We start from the raw sequence: 18987 nt of genomic DNA, 5'->3' as shown, positions 1-18987 counted from the left end.
CGTCAGATGAAGGTAAAAGCTTGGGATGATTCATGGGAGCTTGAAGCAAAATAATGTCCTTATATGAGAGTTCTGGTCTTTGTTCAGTAAAAAAAAAAAACAAACTCCCCATCATCGAATTTCTCACTGATGCTGCACTGTGGCCTGTTTGTGCTTGTCTCCACAGCCAAAGAACATTCACTTCTACAAATGTGAGCAGCTGTTCTGCTTCTATATGGAGGTAGATAGCATGGGCAGTGGCCTGGGATGAGGCTGTAATCATGTTATTCTTTGTGAATTTGGCCCTCAAAGTTTCCTTTCTTCTGCACCCTAGACTATAAGTGAAAAGCAGAACACTGTTCTTTATCTATGGCTGAGGAACTGAATGTATTTTTCAGTCTGAAAGTATTTGGTTGCCAGAGTCATTAATCTATATTTCTTGCTGTATAGCTGACACAAGAAAAAGAGGAGAGGAGCAATGTTCTTTATGGTCTTCATGGGGCTGATCCTTCTGCTGAGGGTCTCTTTTCCAGAGGCATTGCTCCATGCCCATTTAAAAGTGTATTTTAAGCATTCCTCTGAGTAATAAAAGAAGAATGATCTCACATTGAAGGCACAGAGCAGGGACCCAGAATACTCTTCTTAAGTATGAGTTTCAAATATCCCACATGATCCCAGGCATTGGTTTTCTGGCCTGTTAAAGAAGAAAAAGAATTGGCTTACCTCACTCTTTGTCCTCCTCTGAAGCCTGTAGATAAGAGGTGCACATGCAAAGTATGGTTATATTACATAAACCTGCACATTACCCTTAACACCTATTCTACAAGTCCTGTGTAAAAAAGTACTTCTGAAAGATATTTCTTTAACTAATAAAGCCTGTAGAAAGAGTATTATGAAGCATATTACACATAAAATTGAGCTGTTAAAAAATAGACTGACTTAAAAAGTACAGACTCTATGTACCAGCTCAAACATTTATGCAAAGATCTATCAAGCGAATTTGAGCTGAACTCTTGGTACTGGCAGTGTAAAGAAAGAATCCTATTTACATGTAATAATGCATGCCTTCAAAAAGGGCACTTTTCTCCTCTCTCTGATATCTAGATCAGATCTGTGCTGATTCATCTGCTCTTTCTGATGTGTCCTGTAACCAGATCAAGTACAGTATCTCACCCTAAAGGAACACAATTCCTGGAGCTTATCTCCCTTTATGGACTCAAGATGAACCTTTTAATTAGAGTGTCCTTCTTTGCAGTGCCTGGAAGATTAATCTGTTGTGTCTAACATGTCAGGCTCTTTACTTAAAGATTTTTTCCTGTCTTGCTGATTAAGTGAGAGGATTGGGATCTTTAAAATAGCAAAATCCTGTCATGTCATATACAAAACAACATCTGACTTCAGCAGGTAGAAGAAATCCTCAAAGGCAGAAGCTTTTCTTTCAGGTACCACTTAGCCTTCATCTCTGCATTTTCTATATTGAGGTTGCTCACTGATCTGCCTGGAGATGACACAGGTTCAAGAGTCTCAGCCTCATTCCCATCTTTCTGACCTTCCCCCCCCCCCCCCCCACTAAATTATAAAAGGGGACAATTTTAAGACTTTCTGATCAGTGTAAGTCGATGTGCACGTGCTCACTGTTTGTTCTGGGGCATACATGTGCTCATCCAGACACAGTTCCAGATGTAGCAGCAGCTCCATGGAGATGCTCACAAATAGAAGAAAAACAATCTTGATAAACTGGAGGAATGGTCAAAAGAAAAAAATATGCCCTTCAGTAAGGAAGAGGTCTAAGTGCCACTTTTGGGAATAGTCAGCAGCAGAAATGCAGAGTGGGGAGTGACAGGCCAGATTGTTGCTCTGTAGTAAATAATCTGTGCTTTGTGCATATCAGACACTGATGGCAAATTAATGCCAAAGTATAATGAAAAGTCTCCATGAAGGACATTTAACAGGAAGATAGCATCACGTGATATAAGAATTAATCTAGCTTTCCTCTGAAGCAGTAAAACCTCAGCTGCAGGTTAATCCTGCAGACAATCTGGAAGCAAGTAGCAGGAGTGATCACAGACCTGGGGAACACAGCACCTCAGGAAAGGCTGCTGCTGTTTTGCTCTAGGAACCAGATATTCTCCCAGAGGCATAAGAGTGGTCGTCAAGTATGCAAAAGCTTTCTGCAAGAGGAAGGCAATTTTTAATTTTCCGTGTCCATGGAAAACAAGAAAACAAATAATGTATCTAGACCTCAGCAAGAAAGATTCAAATGAGCCATTAGAAGTAGCCTTCCTGTTTGTTTTTTGCAGAAGGAACTGTGAAGCATGTGAGGAGAGTGTTGTGAGAATGTTGTAGGTTTACCAGCACTAATGATTTTACAGAGAGACGAGACCATTGTCTGCCAGGGTGAGCACAGGGTAAAGGGCACTGCCTTAAAGGAAGGAAGGGCAAGAAAGTCAAGGCTTCAGCATCCTATTTTAATGGTTTTTAGCCCTAGTTATGACAGAGACAAATGCCTTAGCACTTTGGAACGGGTTGTATTTTGCAATAAAACACAAAAATGCTTCTTGCAGCAGAGGAAGATGAGGAAGAACCTGAGATGCCTGTCGGCCCTCGACCTCGCCCGATGTCTGAGCTGCACCTCAAGGAAAAGGCTGTGCCCATGCCTGATGCCAGTGCTTTTTTCATCTTCAGTCCTAACAACAGGTACTTAAGAGATTGGTTAGCCAGAAGAAGGAGGTGAAGAGCTGGTACCCCTTTCACACTGGGCCCCAAAAGTTATGAGGTGCAGAGCTCCCTTTCAGCAGTTCACACCCGAGGCCTCCTTTGACCCACCTCTCCTTTAAGGCATGAAATCCTATGAAACCACAACTGTAGGGAGTACAGTGAAAATATAAAATGGGAGTTCATGGCACATGCAAGGTTTGATTGAAGACACAAATCAGGAAAGCTTCAGAAATGGGGGACACAGAGGCGAGTCAGAAAATTGGAATTTCCTGACACATCCAGGTCCAAACTGCAGGAGAGCCATCATGCAATCAATCAAGTGGGAGGTAACAGCTTCCTGCCCTAAGGGCTGCCCAAAATCCACTCCCAGTAGGGAGTTCATGTGTCTCTGCCCATTGCTGCACATCAAGAATGAGCATAAAAGAAGAAATGAGAGGGGGAGGAGAGTCCATAGCTCTAGGAGGAGCCTAGGGAGCACAGTTCTTCTCTCACACTCCACCCCTGGGCTCCTGCAGTGCAGCCTCATATTGTCACAACTGCCTTTCCAGAACAGATGTGCAGCACCTGTGGGTGGAGGGCTGTTAGGAGACAGGTGAGTTTATCTTTGCAAGGGTACAGCAGTGAGCTCACTGCCCAATGCTCTGTGCAGCACCACGTATTCCAGGGTCTCTCCTGAGGACTCAGCCTTCAAACACAGCCCCAGAGGAAGGCAGGGCTGTTCCTGCACCGCTGAATTCAGAGCCATTTTTTCCCCAGCAGAGCTTGTGCCACTCCTCCTTGGGTATGTGTAACAGGGAGGGACTGAGGAGGACTGGGGCTCGTGGACTCTAATGCTAGCTTTGCCACCCACCCCCTGTCATTTGTAGAACTAAATTAACCTCTGCAGTCATCTGTAAAATTGCTGTAATAGGGACTTGAAGCCCTAACAGCCAAGAGTAGAGCTAAATAGATTAATGAAGTGCCTGTAGAATTATGCACAGAGCTATTATGGGGTTTAACTCCTCCCATCCTGCTACCAACAGATGGAAAGTGCTGTAATGGTCTCCAGTAAGCAAGTTTGATGGGAGACTGCTCCTTCTTTACCTTTTAGCTTCCCACTAAGAGCACCAAGTGGGCCTGTGTTTAGCATACAACCTGCAAGGCATGATGTCTCTCAGAAGTCATTTGCTGATGCCAGCCTGCCCTATATCCATTTGGCCAGGCCAAATGTACTTTGTTAGCAAGGTAGATCCCCCACAGCTCCTGTTAAGTGACACTCCAGTCCCAGCTCAGAAAGACATTGGCACCCTAAAGCCTGTTTCTGCTGCTTTCCTCCTGAATGAATCAGGAATGGTTCCATAAATGAAAGCAAGGGATATAATTCTGGGCTGGCAGGTTTCAGACCACATGGAAATCAGAAAAAGCTCTGTCAGGAGGGAGTGATTGTTCCCCATTCAAACACATCGAGTGTGAGTCCTGTGTGGAGAGCCAGCATTGCCCTGCACACCTTGCCCCTGTGCTGGGGCAGAGGGAAGATGCTCTGCAGGGCAATCCTCCAGTCCTGCTGGCAGAAGAGGAGGGGGGGGAATGTTTCCCAGGTCTTAATGTTCTTTGAGGGATAAATTTGTGCCTCTCCTCTCTCTTGCAGGTTTCGTGTCCACTGCCATCGAATCGTTAATGATAACATTTTCACCAACCTGATCCTATTTTTCATCTTGCTCAGCAGCATCTCCCTGGCAGCTGAGGACCCCGTGCGACACCTCTCCTTTAGGAACCAAGTATGCTCCACATCCTCCTTCCCTCACTGGGTATTGCAAGTGTGGGACAAGCAGATCATGATTTGAAGCCAGGAAAGGCAGAAGAGGCTGCATCAGAGGCTTGGGAGTGCCTGTCTTCATGATTCCTGCCTTTTGTAGGCTGTGTGTGAAATCATTAGGTTTTGCAGGAAACATGAGTCAGCGCAGAATCTGGCCTCTAGTTCACTTCAGAAGTGTGTGTAGGGAAAGGAAGAACAGGAGGCTGAAGCAAAATTATTGTTCCCTGGGATTAAAGCATTAGAAATGAGCTGTAAAAACATTGATTGGGGATACAGATAATTTGATTTTGAGGGATTATCAGGTTCCCTTTGGAACATTTGTTCTGTTGCCACATGCTGTCTTTTAAACTAAAAAGCCCAGGGCCTGATTTTCATTTTATTCACACTGCTGTAAATCAGGAGTAACATTCTTGAGTTTGATGCTGTCACTCTGGGGGAAATTGATGTCATCAAGGTTAGGATCAGACTTTTTGAACACAAGCCGCAAAGCTATCATTAAATTTGAGATAACCCTCAAAAAATATGCTGTGCTCCTCTCCTTACCTGCCTGTGGAGAGAAGAGAAAAGCATTCAGCACAGAGATACATTCTCACCCTCTTTCCTGACCATTCTTATTTGCCTTTTAAAATGTTCAGTGCTCCTTTAACTTTGCCAGTGGTTGTTTCCATTAGTCAGGGGTCATTGCAGAAATGATTTCTGGTGCCTGCAGTGGCATTTTGGTGCCTCAATGCCTGAAGAGTTTGCTAGGATTGAAAAGTGGGATGGTTTTTTCTTGTTTAATAATAAACCTTAATTTACTGCTCCCTGAAATATCCTGGCCTGAGCATGCATTTGAACACATATGTGCATGCAGAGAAGGTGTTAATGGAAGTCTATTCCTGAGCGTATCTCAGAGTGGCTTTGCATTTTGTCCCGAAGGAGGATGCTAAATAATCCAACCTGTGCCACCAATAAACCCACTTGTGCACAAATGAGGGTGCACACTCTGTAGGGATAACTGAATGCCAATATGTATTAGTGTTTCAGCATGTCAGCTGGCAGATTGGCTCCTGACATGCCACAGAAACTGAGTCTGTAGCAGAGAGATTTAAATGAGAGGGGAGAAAGAGAATCAGAGCTGGTTGTGCTGGATTAAAAAGCTGAAGGTTTGAGGCAAAGCACTGTTTTGTGTATATGAAGCCACTGGTGTTGCATGAAAAATCTGTGTTTAACTTTTGCAGGTACAGATGTTTAAAATGTATCACACAAGGGGACACTGACAAGATGTTTGGGTTGCAAATGTGGCCTGCCTTTGCTCTGTGACAGTAGAACAGTGAGATCGTGCCCTCCCCTGTGCCCACACGGAGCCTGGGAGGAAAAGGAAGAAAGCAAGCTGAAATCAAGCTGAAAGCAAAGCTGCCTCTGCCTTCACTCAGCACGAGCCTGTGCTCCAGGACTTGTGCAGACTGGGGATGCTGCTGGCACAGACCATCCCAGAGCAGGAAGACAGGGACAGAGAGCCCAGCAAGGGCTCGTGGAGAGGCTTGGGCTCTGCTGCTTTCCTGGGGCAGGCTGTGTCCTTTTGTGTCACACAGGGCTCGGGCAGCGAGTGCTTGGAAGTGCCAGCCCAGTCTGACCAAACAGCCTTTGAAGTCCCAGCAAGTGCTAAGACTGTGCTCACAATATTCTCCTGTTAGCACCTTGGCAAGGTGCTCATTCACTTTAATATACTCTAGAGCAAGTTCATATTTAGATAATAGCAAATATGCCTGATGCATATACACAGCTGATAAATGGGGCTGCCTGCACAGGTGGGGCAGTGACCATTTTCATTAGGCACGACTTCATCTTTGCTGGCTGCAGCTTTGGGGCCACATTCACCAGTGGGTTCTAGATCCTTTGCAGGCCCCTGGTGAGCTAAAGCAGCAATAGGTACAGCTTAATCATTCACTTCAATCAAGTTTGCAGTTTCTTTATGTTGGTGGAGTCATGCAAAGCAGTTAGAGAGTACCCGTGAATCTGGCCCGTTAATTATAAAATTATTCCATTGATAAAATAATCAAATGTCAGGACTTACAAAGCAGCAAGGCAAAAGGATATTTCCAGTTGTAATGTATGTAAATTAATATAGGTTAAAATCAAGATCTGTCCCTTTGAAGCGGCCCTTTCTTAATTCTCTAAGCTGCAAAAATTGGTAGAGCCCAAGACAGCCTTGAGGAAAATTTGGAATTAGAAACTGAGCAGTGACCTGAAGAATTTTGAGTTATATGGCAGCAGTAAGTGATACAGCCCCCCTATTTGACATGCAGCGTCTGCAATTCAATCCAGATTTGGATTGTGCTTTAATAGTGCAATGTGAAATAACCCTGGAATTTGCAATAGCTGCCCCTCTGCATACCAAGCTGTAAGAATTTAGCCACCTATAAATCTGAGTGAGGATACAGGTGCTGAGATACAATAAATGCCTGTGGGATGGGAGCAGGCAGTTCCCTGGTTGATGTTTATCAGTGTTTTAGCAGCAAAGGTCTAAATTTCACAAATTATCCATTTTCTACAGCTTCCATATATTGGCCTGCTGGTTTAAAACATGATGGTGGTAAAACAACAGTAAACCATGGACATGATACTTTTGATGTTCAACATTTGTAGTGTAGATAGCACTAAAGTGGATTGGGATATTAAAATATATTGGAAACAAAGAGAGTTCAATCCTGGTCCCATAAATCAGTGAGAAAGTTCCCATTTACTGTGGGATGCCAACATATTGGCAGTGAAGGACATTCCTGTCCTTGATGCTGCTATTTTGAAAGCCCCTTTACACTTCTAGACTTCTCGCTGCCTCCTGTGACACCACTTTTTGTGGTCTGTGCATGCCACAGGTCTCTCCATCACCAGGCCTAAGTTCCTGGGAATGAAGAGCATTTCAGCTGGCTGGTTATTCAGGATGCAAATAGAAAGATGCAGGATCTAAGTTAGGCACCTTTAGCAAATGACTAAATTATGGTTGCAATACAAGGGCTGGGATGCTGTTCAACTGGCAGAGTCTTTGTTATTCATCCTAATCCAGAGCAATTCAGGACAGAGAAAAGAAATAGCTAGAGTATGATTTTGCAGTTTGCTTTCCTTCCTTTGAGAGAGGCACAGGACAAGACTGAATAGAAGTTAATAAGAAGGAATCTCATGTTTTCCACTGAGAGACCAGGAATTCTTTGTATTCTCAGTTTAGAATCCTATTTGGGAAAACCTTTGAATGCTCTTTATGAGATTAAAAACAACAACAACAAAAAAAAAAAAATCCTACAGCAACCAAAAAGTTATTTTGCCTGTATAGTGCTCATGGGATTGTAACTCAGGAAAGATTTCATGTAATGTGCTTCTTGTCCTCTGTGCCAGGACCTTCACTGCATTCAACAGGACGCTGTTACAAAACCATTCCCTATAGAGTCGTCCTCATCCCCTCGTGAAAAGCACTCGTGTATTTGATTTTAACTGTGATTCCCCACTCAAGTGATCAGTCACTGACCTACCCCCCCCACTCCTATCCCCTTTTGTTTTTACAGATTCTCTTTTATTTTGATATAGTTTTTACTGTCATTTTCACCATTGAAATTGCTCTGAAGGTAAAGTGCCCATCCTCTCTACCATCAATTGTTCACAAGCTTTCTAGTTTTCTGCCAATCTCTGTTGCTAACACACACGCCTGTTTGTTCCCAGGTCACGCTCAGTACCACTAACCCAACTGTGCTTATTTTTCAGATCCTAGGCAATGCAGACTATGTCTTCACTAGTATCTTTACATTAGAAATTATTCTTAAGGTAACCAATCTGAGAAATACACTTGTTGTCTTCTTTTCTTTCGCTTTCTTTCTCTTTCTTTCACTCTTTCGCTCTCTCTCTTTTTTTTTTTTTTTAACCACGTTATTATCTCTACACAAAGGGTTGTTTTTCTTTTCATTTGACATTTCAGTAGTTGCTTTAAAAGTCTCCTGGGAAATTTTAATACTCAGACTTGTAATTGAGGGCCTATAGCAAAATAATGCTTTTTAGGGGAATTGCAATGAAAGGATGCAATATTGGGAAATGTAAGAGAGGACCAAGAAAATGGCCATCCCCTGATAAATTTCTCCCTCCACCCTGGCCAGTGTTTCCAAAACAGGATTTTTCTGCTCTGCAAGAAACTCTGAATACACACACCTCTTACACAGGCAAAGATAAGGTCTCTATTCTGCAGAAACCAGCCCAAAGGGTGCCTGATGAGTTCTGTGACCTTACAGGGTGCACAGCGAAGCAGAAGTCAGGGAGCACAGTGCAAAGCTCACTTTTTAGGTGTAGAGAGAGAACCAAGAGTACAAATCACTGAGACACCAAGGACAGTAGCTGCCAATGAAAATTGCTGCATCAAAACCCAGCTTCCCGTTTCCCAGGAACATGCTCTGTACCAAGGGGAATGTGCAGGAGAATGGTTTGGCTTGGAAGAAAATAAAAATAGGCTGCCTTGTTCTTAACTCTAATTTTCCCAAATTAGTAGGCTAATAATTTAAATAACAGTAATTGAGAAAAGTTCTGGCTTTCTAAATGCTAGGTTCACTTGGCAGCTGTTTTTCTTTTTTTTTTTTCTCAGCAAGCTAGTTCTAAGTGCTGGCAGGCAGTGCCTTGGAGTTACTCAAATTTTGCAGCTCAAGACCCTAATAACAGTATCTATATGGAAAGCTGGCAAGCAGGGTGGCCCCTGCATATTTTTATAGAGAAACGTGCTTTTTTTGATATGACTTGAAATTACCAAAGCCATAATGTTCTCCAGAGAGATGTACACATTATGCCTGTGTGCAGTTTGCATCTGTGTTTACACAATAAATCTGAATGTGCACAGATCACATGGCAGATCCAAAAGGCCTGTCAAGAAAAGGAAAATATCCCAACAGCAACGTTTAAAAATTAAACAATAGTTCAAGGTTACCTGTTTGGACTCACAGTTACTAATTCTGCTTGCTCTGAAGGAAGTGGTAACACTCCTAATGACTTCAGTGGAAGCAGAACTTAACCCAGCCTGGGCCTTCCGAGGTTCAGTGATTTATGACAACATCCCTGGATATTCTCTAAGTTCAAGTGGGAGAATAGTGCAAGGGCCATAAGTGTAAGTCACAAATAGCTTGTTTTCTCAGCACATGTTTCTCTGCTGCCTTCACTGAGCACAATGTTTTGCAAAACAGCAAAGTTAATGTAGGTGGTGAAAACAAAAGAATGAATGGCCATGGGATGTTCAAGGCTGTAGAGGAACAAGCTTCATCTGCCCCCATGCTGCTTATAACAACACCTGCATTCTGGTGAATGTTGGCAAGGTGACTGCCAAGGATCTTTAACTGGCATCCTAAAAGGCTGTAGCTTGTTTGATGCCCCAGATGGGAGGTAGATATAGATTATACACTCTCTGAGAGTCTCTTCTGAGATGACAAAATCTCTCAATAGGCTTGAGAGAACCACAATTTGTACCGAACTTAAACTCAGCAGAGCTTCCCCTCCTGATTTCAATGGTGTCTTTCTTTCAAGATTGCCATACAAAATCTAACCAGTAAAGGGCATCTTTACCACCTTTGTTATGGCAAGAACCCCTCCTCCCTTCCCCAGCTGAATGTGTGTACAAGTATAAATTCTAAGCCAAGACCAGAGTTTATACTTCCTCCTCCTCTGATTTCTGTCTGACTGACAGTCAGTTCCCTGATGTCATGGATGTTTGGTGAAGAAAATAATCCAATATACCATGTGCCCTTCCACCTTGTTCTGAATAAAGTTGTCACAGGCTGGAAACTTCCAGCCAGCACACCATCCTGAGCTACTGGTGGGAGCCAGAAAACTCCAGTTTGACTTTCCAGTTCACACTTCCCAGCTGGAATTCTGGCTACAGCTCAGTGTCATGGTGTCCGCCTCAGGTTACTTTAGACACCTAACTTAGATGAGATTCAGAGGACCAAACTTAGAAGCCTGTATTCCTGGATGGGAATGAGAATTCCTAATAAAGGAACATTAGCAGTTGTGGGGATGGGGTTTCTTCAAAGCAGCTCCATTAGATCACTCACCAAATCTAAGGTAGGTGGTACAAATACCCCATCAGCTCACCCTCTTTAACTGTGCCAGGCTCATATTTGGTAAGAGAACTCTGTTTACACTGTCACTCAATCCAGTTCTGGAGCTGTGACATCCTCCTCAAAGCCAGCAGGTTCTCAATACCCCATCACACCCAGGCAGGGCAGAGCCTCCCTTGCAAAATATGGAACTGTTTTCCCTCCCTCTGCCTGGTGATGTTGATAATGATTACCTCCACAAAGAAACGACCCTGCTCCAAGGAATGTAGCCTGGGCTTTGTAAGGAAAACTAAAGGGAAAATGCAACTGCATGTAGAGTAAAAATTAATAGGAAAAGGGACGTGGGATTGAGCTGAACAGAAGGACCAAGCTGGAGAGAGCAGTAATTCCTCCTATTGTTTCAGTTCAGCTCTAAAGCATCTTATCCCTGAGCGATCAACTGTCCACTGCAGCTGGTCTAAGTACTGAAAAGCATTACACATTACCCATTTTATTTTGTATTTTTTATTCAATTTTGCTAGAGAGGCCTTTATATAATACAAGTATCCTCTGTCACTGAAGAAAAAGAGGAAAGCAAATGATTGCAAAGAGTAGTTTTTGCAAACAGTCATTCTGCTGCTTTGCTAATTCAAATGTTATGTATTCACTGCACTTCAAGTGCATATTTTCCTCGCTTTCTTTAGTTAGGCCTTTCACAGTTGTCTTGCTGTCTTTTTCACTCTCTTTTCTTTCCATTGGGGCTCAACTTCTGCTTTGGGGTCTGGGGGTAAATTGTCTGCCAACAATAGAAATACTGCCCCTTCCCCAGCTATCCACTCTGAGCGTAGCCAGGTGGGTTTGGCTCCTGAGCAGCTGCTGATGGCAAGGTGTGTTTGTGTCTCCGTGTGCCTCCCTGCAGATGACTGCCTACGGGGCCTTCCTCCACAAGGGCTCCTTCTGCAGGAACTATTTCAACATCTTAGACCTGCTGGTGGTCAGCGTTTCGCTCATCTCCTTTGGCATCCAGTGAGTGAGCTGTTTCCAGCGGGCTGGTTTTTGGGGGGTGGGGGGGGATTGTAGGGCTGAGCTGGGAGGGATGGCTCAGGCTCATTGTCTCACCTGGGTAAGATTCTTCTTACTAGCCTGTTGGGGTATTCATGAGCTGTTTTTCTCAGATGGTTCAAGACAGTTAAAATTCATCCTCAAGAGAGGAGGTAGTAACTGGGAAATGCTACTCTGGTGACCCAGAGAGGGGAATCTTTCAGAAAGAGCAAATGAGAATAAAAAATGGGTGTATTGGGAATCATGACACTTAGCTTTGTTCCATGGCCTTTGTTTCACTGAATCAGTTCAGGACAGTTCAGTGACTTATGGTTATCTCCAAGACTTTCATAACCTCTTTGGAAAATGAAGCTGATAATGTTTTCCTACTTCCTAAGATGCTGTGAGTCTTAGTCAATGGAAGGCCATCAAGCACTTGATGAGTTTTGTGAGAATCTTCAGAGTGATAGTAGCTGCTCTGTCATGCTGATTTCCTTTGGTTCATCTGTTAATTTACTTAGCAATTTATAGATTTACTCAACTGTGTGTCAGGTAGGAAGTTCCCTAATTAGATTCATACCTGATAAGAAACAAGCTCCCAGTTGTTACCATCATAGGCTAGCAGCTCACATAATTTGCATATTAAATGATGAAGGGCAATTTGTAGGTTCCATTGGGCTTTCAGTCAAAGTCTTAAGAATGGCACAGTTCTTGTTTTGACCTGCTGTTTCTTTCTTCCAGACCTAAGTCAGACTCTTGGTGTGTTAACATTAAAACTGTTCCCAAAATCAGTAGGAGAACATGATGTCATTGAGCACGAGGAAGTTTCTCAGTCAGGGTTTTAGTCTTGGAAGGCGCAGAGAGCTCTGCTGCAGAAGATAGTTGTGTTCAGTACTTAAAAATGAGCACATAAGTCGTCCTAATCAATTCAGTGGGAGCTTTCACATCCTTAAATTTATGTACACACCTAAATGATTTGTGGATTCAGGGGCCAGACACACTGTAGGATCAAACTCCAGGTGGATAGTCTAATGCTGGAGTCTCCTGGACTTTTCACTCTTCTGTGAATATTTCAGTGGAGTGCTTCTTTAAGCCTTCTCTGAAAATGCCTTGGTAATGACTACATCTTGGCACAATTTCTATATCATAGATTTCTACAGAATCTGTTTGCCCTGGTCTAAAAATACACCTTGCCCAAGTTCCACTCCCCCTCTATTAATACAGCAGAGATTATGAAATCCAGAACAAGAAGCCAGATCTCTGAAGAAAACATCAGAAATTGGTTTCCTTACCCGTGAAGTGCCATGGCAAACAGTTGAATAAATAACTTATGCAGCCTCAGGCTGTGCAGAATTTCAAAGGTCTGTCCTAGCTGCACACTTCCCACATTGCTGTATCTCTCAAACCTTCCAATGCTTTCTTCCAGGTCCAGTGCCATTAACGTGGTGAAGATCCTGCGTGTTCTGCGGGTCCTTAGACCACTGAGGGCCATCAACAGAGCCAAAGGACTAAAGGTTAGAAAAGTCCCAGTGCATTCTGTAAACTATAAATTCAGGTTATTTCAGGCTACAAGGGTGTTTGCAGTTGTTCAAGTAAAGTTTCAGCAGAATCACAGTATGGCTGAGGTTGGAAGGGACCTGCTCAAGCAGGGCCACTGAGAGCAGGTTGCCCAGGCTTTAGAGTAGCTCCAAGGAGAGAAACTCCACAACCTCTCTGGATGACCTGTTCCAATGCTCTGTCACCCTGACAGTAGAAGTGTTTCTCAATGTTCAGATAAACCTACTCTGTTTCAGTTTGTGCCCGTTGTCCTGTCAGTGGGAACCACTGAAAAGAGCTCCACTGCATCCTCCCTTCAGCCATTAATATACATTGACCAGATTCCCCTGAGCCTCCTCTCAGATGAACAAACCCAGCTCTCTCAGCTTTTCTTGTGGGAGAGATGCTCCAATCCCTTAAGTCATCTTTGTGGCATTTTGCTGGACTGGACTTCCTCCAGTATGTCCATGGTTCTCTTGTTCTGAGGAGCCAGAACTAGACCCAGTACAACAGGCATAGTCTCACCAGTGCTGAGTAAAAGGGAGGAATCACCTCCTCAGCTTGTTAAAATCTTGCCTAATGCAGCCCAGGATAGCACTTGCCATCTTTGTAGTGAAGGCTCATATTCAGCTTTGTGTCCACCTGGATTGCCAGGTCCTTTTCTGACAAGCTGCTTTTCAGCTGAATGGCCCCATCAGCACAGAGGTGAAACTATGTGATTTTCTGGGGTTACAGATGGGCTCACAACCCTAAGCATAACCTTTCTGTATTAGATAAACTCCTTCCTCTGTGCTGTTGGCTGCCCATTTATGCAGGAAGTTTCAGAGAGCTGAGTTCTGGTATTTCCTACCTGCTTCTGCCTGCTTCTAAAAGTACAGCAAGGAATGAAATAAGTTGGTCCCCTTTCCTGCGACATTACTTGGGCAATGGGTATTGGTTAAATAATTTTTTCTTATTATTTTTATTTTTATTCTTGGGCCTTTCCCTTAGCCAGAACAGTTGAGAACAATCCCACAAGTGGCTTTTGTTCCTCTCTTCCATTTGCAGCACGTGGTCCAGTGTGTGTTTGTCGCCATCCGAACCATCGGGAACATTGTGATTGTCACCACTTTGCTGCAGTTCATGTTTGCCTGCATTGGAGTTCAGCTGTTTAAGGTAAAACCATTGGGCCCATTCATTCATCCATTACGTTGAGCTGTATTCAGGGATGGGGAGAAAAACAGCATAAAAAGCTTGAGGAAGGGAAAATGGGGTCTTTTGTGTGTAACAGGCAAGACATTTGGGGCACTGTCAGTGTTACCTGGGCTTCTGCTACCAGTTCTCCAACACTGAGCCAGGCATATGCAGAGCTCTTGCCCATCATCTGTGATCAGATGACATGATCAGTAATGTTGTTCTTCCCTAAACAGCACATTGGCATGACACGGTTCCGGGAAGGTGAAGGGGGCTGATCAAAAGGACTGTTCCTTGCAGGCTCCCTGCCTCTCATCTTGCAGAGGAAGGGGCAGATAAGCACGGGGGCGTTGTTCATTCCCTTCTTTATGTCTGCTTTTATCTCCTTGCCTTTCACCACCCTCCTGACAAGTGCTCAGGACATACACATAAAAGTACCGTGCAAGCAGAAGGTTCACTCCTCTTTCTTCCTTTCTCAGGGCAAGCTGTACAGCTGCACTGACAGCTCCAAGCAGACGGAAGCAGAGTGCAGGTGGGTCTGAGCTTTTCCAATCCCTCCCCTTGGCCGGCCGCCCCCGCGCAGCGCCTCGCGCCGGCGGTGCAGGTGTGCCACTGCTGTCTGCACTCTCCACCCACAGAGGGTACTACATCACCTACAAGGATGGGGAGGTCAGCCAGCCCATGATCCAGCCCCGCAGCTGGGAGAACAGCAAGTTCGACTTCGACAACGTCCTCACTGCCATGATGGCCCTCTTCACCGTCTCCACCTTTGAGGGCTGGCCAGAGTGAGTGTTTCTCGGGCCGGTGCAACGCTAGCAATGTCCTCATTCATTTCAAAAGAGAAAATTCAGAGGCAGAGCATAGTCTTTCCCTTTCTAATGATTTAAATAAGTCTAGAGCTTCAAATACAGCAATAGTAGCACTGTCGTATTATGTACTTTGTAAATTCCTCAGGGCCTGCAGGGATTTCTGTTACTGTACTTGTAAACAGTGTAAAGCACTGTCTCTAGTTCTTAAAAGATGATTTCCATTAGTGGTAGTGATAATAGCATTTGTTACCATTATTATGTGTATAAATGGATGTAAAATGCATGTCAGGTCCTTTCCAGCATTGCCAGGTTTGAGTCTCCCCGTGGAGTCAGCAGGGCAATATGAAACGCTGCCTCTGCAGTACTGGCAGACATGGAGTGTCTTTCCAGGCCCTGCTGTCTGTGCCACTGGAGCTGGGGACTCCCACGGAGTCACTCAGGGTGATGTGGACATGCAGGGGCTGACCCTGACCTGTGTCACCAGGTGATGCCAACAGCAGTGTTAACAACCATTAACTCCTAGGACTCCCTTTTCTCACAAAACTCAATTCCTAACAACCCTGTTGAGACTGTTCTGTCTTTTTTTAACTGAAGAGCATAATTTTGTTCAACTATGAAGACATTTCACCCCTGAACAGGTTCAAATGTAGAATTAGCAAGAGCCAGGTCTTCTCCTTTGCAAGTGTTTGCACTCAGATCGGTGCAAGTCTGAACATCTCTGAGTGAATTAATTTTTATACAAGTGGAAGAAAACCACAAAGTTAAACTTTAATAGCATCACCTATAAGGCCTCAAGGCAGTTGCAGATTTTCTCTGCATTTGGCTCCTGTTTGCTTTCAGGTTGCTGTATAGGTCCATTGATTCCCACATGGAGGATGTGGGACCCATCTATAATCACAGGGTTGAGATCTCCATCTTCTTTATTATCTACATCATCATCATTGCTTTCTTCATGATGAACATCTTCGTTGGTTTCGTCATCGTCACATTTCAGGAACAAGGAGAACAAGAGTACAAGAACTGTGAGCTGGACAAAAACCAGGTAATTTACAACACCCTGCTGTCAATAAAGGTAGAAAATGCATTGAGAGTAAGCTTTTAATAAATAAATGCACACAGAGAGGAAAATGTTAAGCTTGCCAACAGATAGAACTGTAAGCTGGCTTTGCTGACATCTTTTAGGAGTCATGTAGAAAAAAATCTTGCTGTAAGATTTGTTCAAGGGACAATTACTTAAAAATATTTGCTGTACCATTCGTTTCACTGAGATTAGATGAGCACAACAGCAGTGTCTGGCCAAAGTAATTGCATATAGAAGTCTTTAACAGGTAGAATGTGCACATTCACATTGTGACCCAAAAGAAATTCTTCTACTAAGCTCTTTCATTTCAGAAAAAAACATTGAAATATATTGTATTTTTTATTACATTTGAAGGTAGCTGACCACCCTGATATTTTGAGTTTGAGTTTTAAATGTACCCTGCCTCTCCCACAGCGCCAGTGTGTAGAGTATGCCCTGAAAGCCCGGCCTCTGCGGAGATACATCCCTAAAAACCAGTACCAGTACAAAGTTTGGTATGTGGTCAACTCCACCTATTTTGAATACCTGATGTTCGTTCTGATCCTGCTGAACACCATCTGCCTGGCCATGCAAGTAAGTAAGCAAGCAGAAAACCTCCAGGTGATGAAGTAGTAGACTTTGCTGGGGGAAATGCACAAATGGCTGAGGTTGAGACCTACTTTCACCTTCACACCATGTGTTGAGGGAGAGGGACAAACACATAAAAAAAAAAAAAAAAATTGTACCCTGTTCACTTCTTTTGATATGCAGTTGAAATGAGGAATCTAACTCTCACCCTCTTCCTGCTAACATCTGACACTTTCAACAATTTTGTTTTGACTCCTTAAAAACAAACAAATTTCTCATTTCTAAACAGAGTCCTGCAAGTACTGGAGCCTTTCAAGAAAAATGCCAAAAATGTCTCAACACTGTATTTTCTCAACCTTGCATTCAGCTGCAGCTGAATTGTTTTAACTGAAACTGCTTTGAATAAATCACCCTGTGCCAATACAGAACATGAAAATCCATCCCAGCTGTTTGAAGTTTAGTAAAGTTAAGCAACTACAAATGGGGTCTTGTAACATGAACTGGAAGGTGACCTTAGAATAAGGCAGTGCAATCAGTTCAAGCATTATGATCTGGAAACAGGGGTATGAAAAGTGAGGTGGCAACACTTGCAGAAGACACTGTTTGAATTTGAAGACACTATTGTTTGAATCAATAGTAATAGTAATCAAGAGTAGCTTCATAAGATCTTAATAAAGTAAAGTGAATGGGCAGCATGACTGCAAATTTAATTCAGAGTTGACAAATGCAAGATAATGTATATTGGAAAGATATGATTTGAGCTGCTCATGTACTTTGCAGAATCCTGAATTTAGTGTAATTACCTGGGGAATGGCTTGGTATCATTATGGACAGCTCAGTGAAATCCCTGCTCACTGTGCAGTCACAATCAAACAAAAAAGTAATCCAAGTGTGAGGGAAGGTTGAGATAAAAAACACAATTGAAGATCACATTGTAACATTGTGCAAATTTATAATGAGCCCTGAATTGGAATGATAGGTATGATTTTGGTAGCCACGCCTCAAAAAGATTCTTCTGAAAAGAGGAGATCAAGAGCCAAAATGGCTCTTTGCCACTTTGCCAAAGTGGCAAAAATGGATAGAGACATGGGAGTGCTTATGTATGAAGGGAAATGGGAATTCTTAACTGAAAACATGAAATGCACTGGGATCTTCCTTGGAGAACCTTGGCATGAAGGGAGATCAGGAGGGGTCCTGTGTATTCCTGGCTGCTGGCACATCCTATCCTCACACTCCTGCTGGATTGCTATTTTTCAGCACTATGGTCAGAGCTGCATGTTCAAGGAAGCCATGAATATCCTCAACATGCTCTTCACTGGCCTCTTCACTGTGGAGATGGTCCTGAAATTAATCGCCTTCAAACCCAAGGTAGGTGCACTAGGAGTAGATTTCCCTGGCCTCTGTGTGTGTGTGCATGTGTGTGGGGCAGCTGTGAGGAGAAGGAGGAGGTGAAACTTTCTGATCTATTACCCCACCAAGAACTGAGCTGGACAGTTGCTCTCTGGATTGGAGTCTCACATTTAATAACTTTTTTTGCTGGAGAGTAGACTTTAAAAAAATAAAACAAAAAAAAAAAAAAAGCAAAAAAGGCAACACCTGCTAATAGAGACAGCTCCTAGTTATCATTAAGTTATCACAGTGACACTGCTAAGGCTATAACATATCTCCCATTCTGAATGTTATTCTAATGCTCTCTCTCTGACTTTCCTTATATAATTTTAAAATAGCGTCTCATGATTAGTCTCCTGACCCAAGTGAAGTTAATCAAGCATGACTCATTTTGAGTTATGAGCTTTGGAAAAAAAATGTTTCTTCTGGGAGGGCTACATCTCAGTGATGGCTTGGATTGCTCTGGTTTTGAATTTAAGACTTCATTGATAATATTCAATAGCCCAGCAGGTCCTGTCTGAAAGTATTGTCCTGTGCATTGGGCCATGATATTATGCTAGTACAGCTGCACTGTGGGGTATGATTATAACCTCCAAGCTCTTCTAGTTAAGTTCTCTCAGCTGCTGCAGGACAAGGACATAGATCCTGACCTCACAGAATTACCCAAGACTTTCTTCTGTGGGGTTTAAATTCAGTGATGTGTCATAAACAGTTGAATCCAGATACTTAAATATAGGTCCCTCATGTCATTTCATATCTTCAGTGGTACCTTGACACACGGAGTTGTGTCTTGAAGAGTGCTTTGAAACACTGTGGAGATGGTCAAGATGCTCTCTGAAGCATCAGTTATGAATTGGTAAA

At 43.3% G+C, this 18987-nt stretch overlaps 1 protein-coding gene across 2 annotated transcripts in view; it reads left to right on the top strand.

The window, feature by feature from the left end:
* CACNA1C (calcium voltage-gated channel subunit alpha1 C) overlaps window positions 1-18987 on the top strand; it is a 455730-nt gene that overhangs the window by 364013 nt on the left and 72730 nt on the right. The window contains exons 19-30 of one of the 2 annotated variants that reach the window (XM_053978340.1): window positions 2544-2676; window positions 4325-4454; window positions 8032-8091; window positions 8228-8287; window positions 11450-11556; window positions 12998-13085; window positions 14155-14262; window positions 14760-14812; window positions 14919-15065; window positions 15930-16131; window positions 16585-16743; window positions 17995-18105. In XM_053978340.1, coding sequence (XP_053834315.1) covers window positions 2544-2676; window positions 4325-4454; window positions 8032-8091; window positions 8228-8287; window positions 11450-11556; window positions 12998-13085; window positions 14155-14262; window positions 14760-14812; window positions 14919-15065; window positions 15930-16131; window positions 16585-16743; window positions 17995-18105 — 1358 coding nt within the window. The remainder of the gene's footprint in view (window positions 1-2543; window positions 2677-4324; window positions 4455-8031; window positions 8092-8227; window positions 8288-11449; window positions 11557-12997; window positions 13086-14154; window positions 14263-14759; window positions 14813-14918; window positions 15066-15929; window positions 16132-16584; window positions 16744-17994; window positions 18106-18987) is intronic. The other variant, XM_053978341.1, reaches the window with a different exon arrangement.

The sequence above is a fragment of the Vidua macroura genome, chromosome 5, assembly GCF_024509145.1.
Source record: "Vidua macroura isolate BioBank_ID:100142 chromosome 5, ASM2450914v1, whole genome shotgun sequence".
Lineage (NCBI taxonomy): Eukaryota > Metazoa > Chordata > Aves > Passeriformes > Viduidae > Vidua > Vidua macroura.
This window is presented reverse-complemented; position numbering and strand designations above follow the sequence as displayed.